The 1,160-nt window shown below is 42.1% G+C and overlaps 1 protein-coding gene across 1 annotated transcript in view; it reads right to left on the minus strand.

Annotated features, from left to right (window-relative positions):
* The window catches only part of LOC106011765, a 5,884-nt gene that overhangs the window by 1,088 nt on the left and 3,636 nt on the right, over positions 1–1,160 (minus strand). The window contains exons 2-3 of the mRNA XM_013082500.2: positions 1,027–1,154; positions 192–312 (exon numbers count right to left, since the gene is read on the minus strand). Of these exons, the coding sequence (XP_012937954.2) occupies positions 192–312; positions 1,027–1,154 (249 nt within the window). The remainder of the gene's footprint in view (positions 1–191; positions 313–1,026; positions 1,155–1,160) is intronic.

Consider the following 1,160-nt stretch of genomic DNA (forward strand, 5'->3'; position numbering starts at 1 on the left):
AGGGGGGGGGGGATTGGGGTACGATTGGTTTGGGTTGTTTTTTTTTCAATTCACCAAGTATTTCCGTCTGTCTGCCAGGATGTTGCATCCCTCTCTGTCTGGATTGGCCCTGACGTGCAGGGTGGGAGTACACTGATCTAACTTGTGTTGATTGAGGCGTAAAGCATACTCGACAATACAACGTTACGTACAGTAAACGTCCACGTGGAGATGGGCATCAGATTCCGGAAAAACGAGGAGTCCCCAAAGGTGATCTCGGCGTCTTCGGGGATACACTGGAACACCTCATCCATGGCGTCTGTTTCTGAGATCCTTTGATGAGAGAGGGAAAACAGCAGGAATATAGCTTGCTATAGCCTGATATATTAATAATAATAAATGACACTTACATATAGCGCTCAACCCCGATTAAAGTACACAGACTTTACAATACAGTAGGTACAACGTACAACGGTAACATAAAACGTTGTGTTCTCACTAAAGAAAACTATTCCAAATATATTCATCTTATTAATTTAAAAACAGAAACAACTTCAGCTGACATTTGAATGAATCAAAAGATTTGATTTCTCTCTAAGTATATTGGTATGTAGACGTATGAGAGAGAAAAAAGAGCAAGACTATAGTATTGCTATAGCCTGATATTATTATAATTATTGGTATGTAGACGTATGAAAGAGGAAAAAGAGCTCCTTCTCTCTAGCAATGTTCTGTTCTCTGCTTTCGTCTCCATTTTCAGCCCCCATCCCCTCGCCTCCTTTGCCACCTCCTCTGGGCTCCTGGCTCTTTCTGCAGCCTTTCTACTGCTATTCATTGGCTCCTTCTTACTGCTGTCTTTCGGCCACACCCCTGATCTTATGGTAGGTATGATCTACACCTAGCCTTCTCGGACAAGGGCGAAAGAAATTCGGAGGTCCCGTGTGCAAGTTGCACACTTGATGATGATGATGATGATGATGATAATATATATTATATATTGTGTATATATAATATAATTTTATTATTTTTAAATACCAGTTGACATACCAGCAGTCGTGATTAGTCTGTTTGTAGGTTTTGTCCCTGGCGATATCGAAGTAGATAAAGTCGTGATGTCCAGGGTACAAGATGACCTTCTTTCTGCGGGTGAAGTCCACACTGACCTCTGCCCAGCGCTGTGG

The sequence above is a fragment of the Aplysia californica genome, unplaced genomic scaffold (assembly GCF_000002075.1).
Source record: "Aplysia californica isolate F4 #8 unplaced genomic scaffold, AplCal3.0 scaffold00178, whole genome shotgun sequence".
In the NCBI taxonomy this organism is placed as follows: domain Eukaryota; kingdom Metazoa; phylum Mollusca; class Gastropoda; order Aplysiida; family Aplysiidae; genus Aplysia; species Aplysia californica.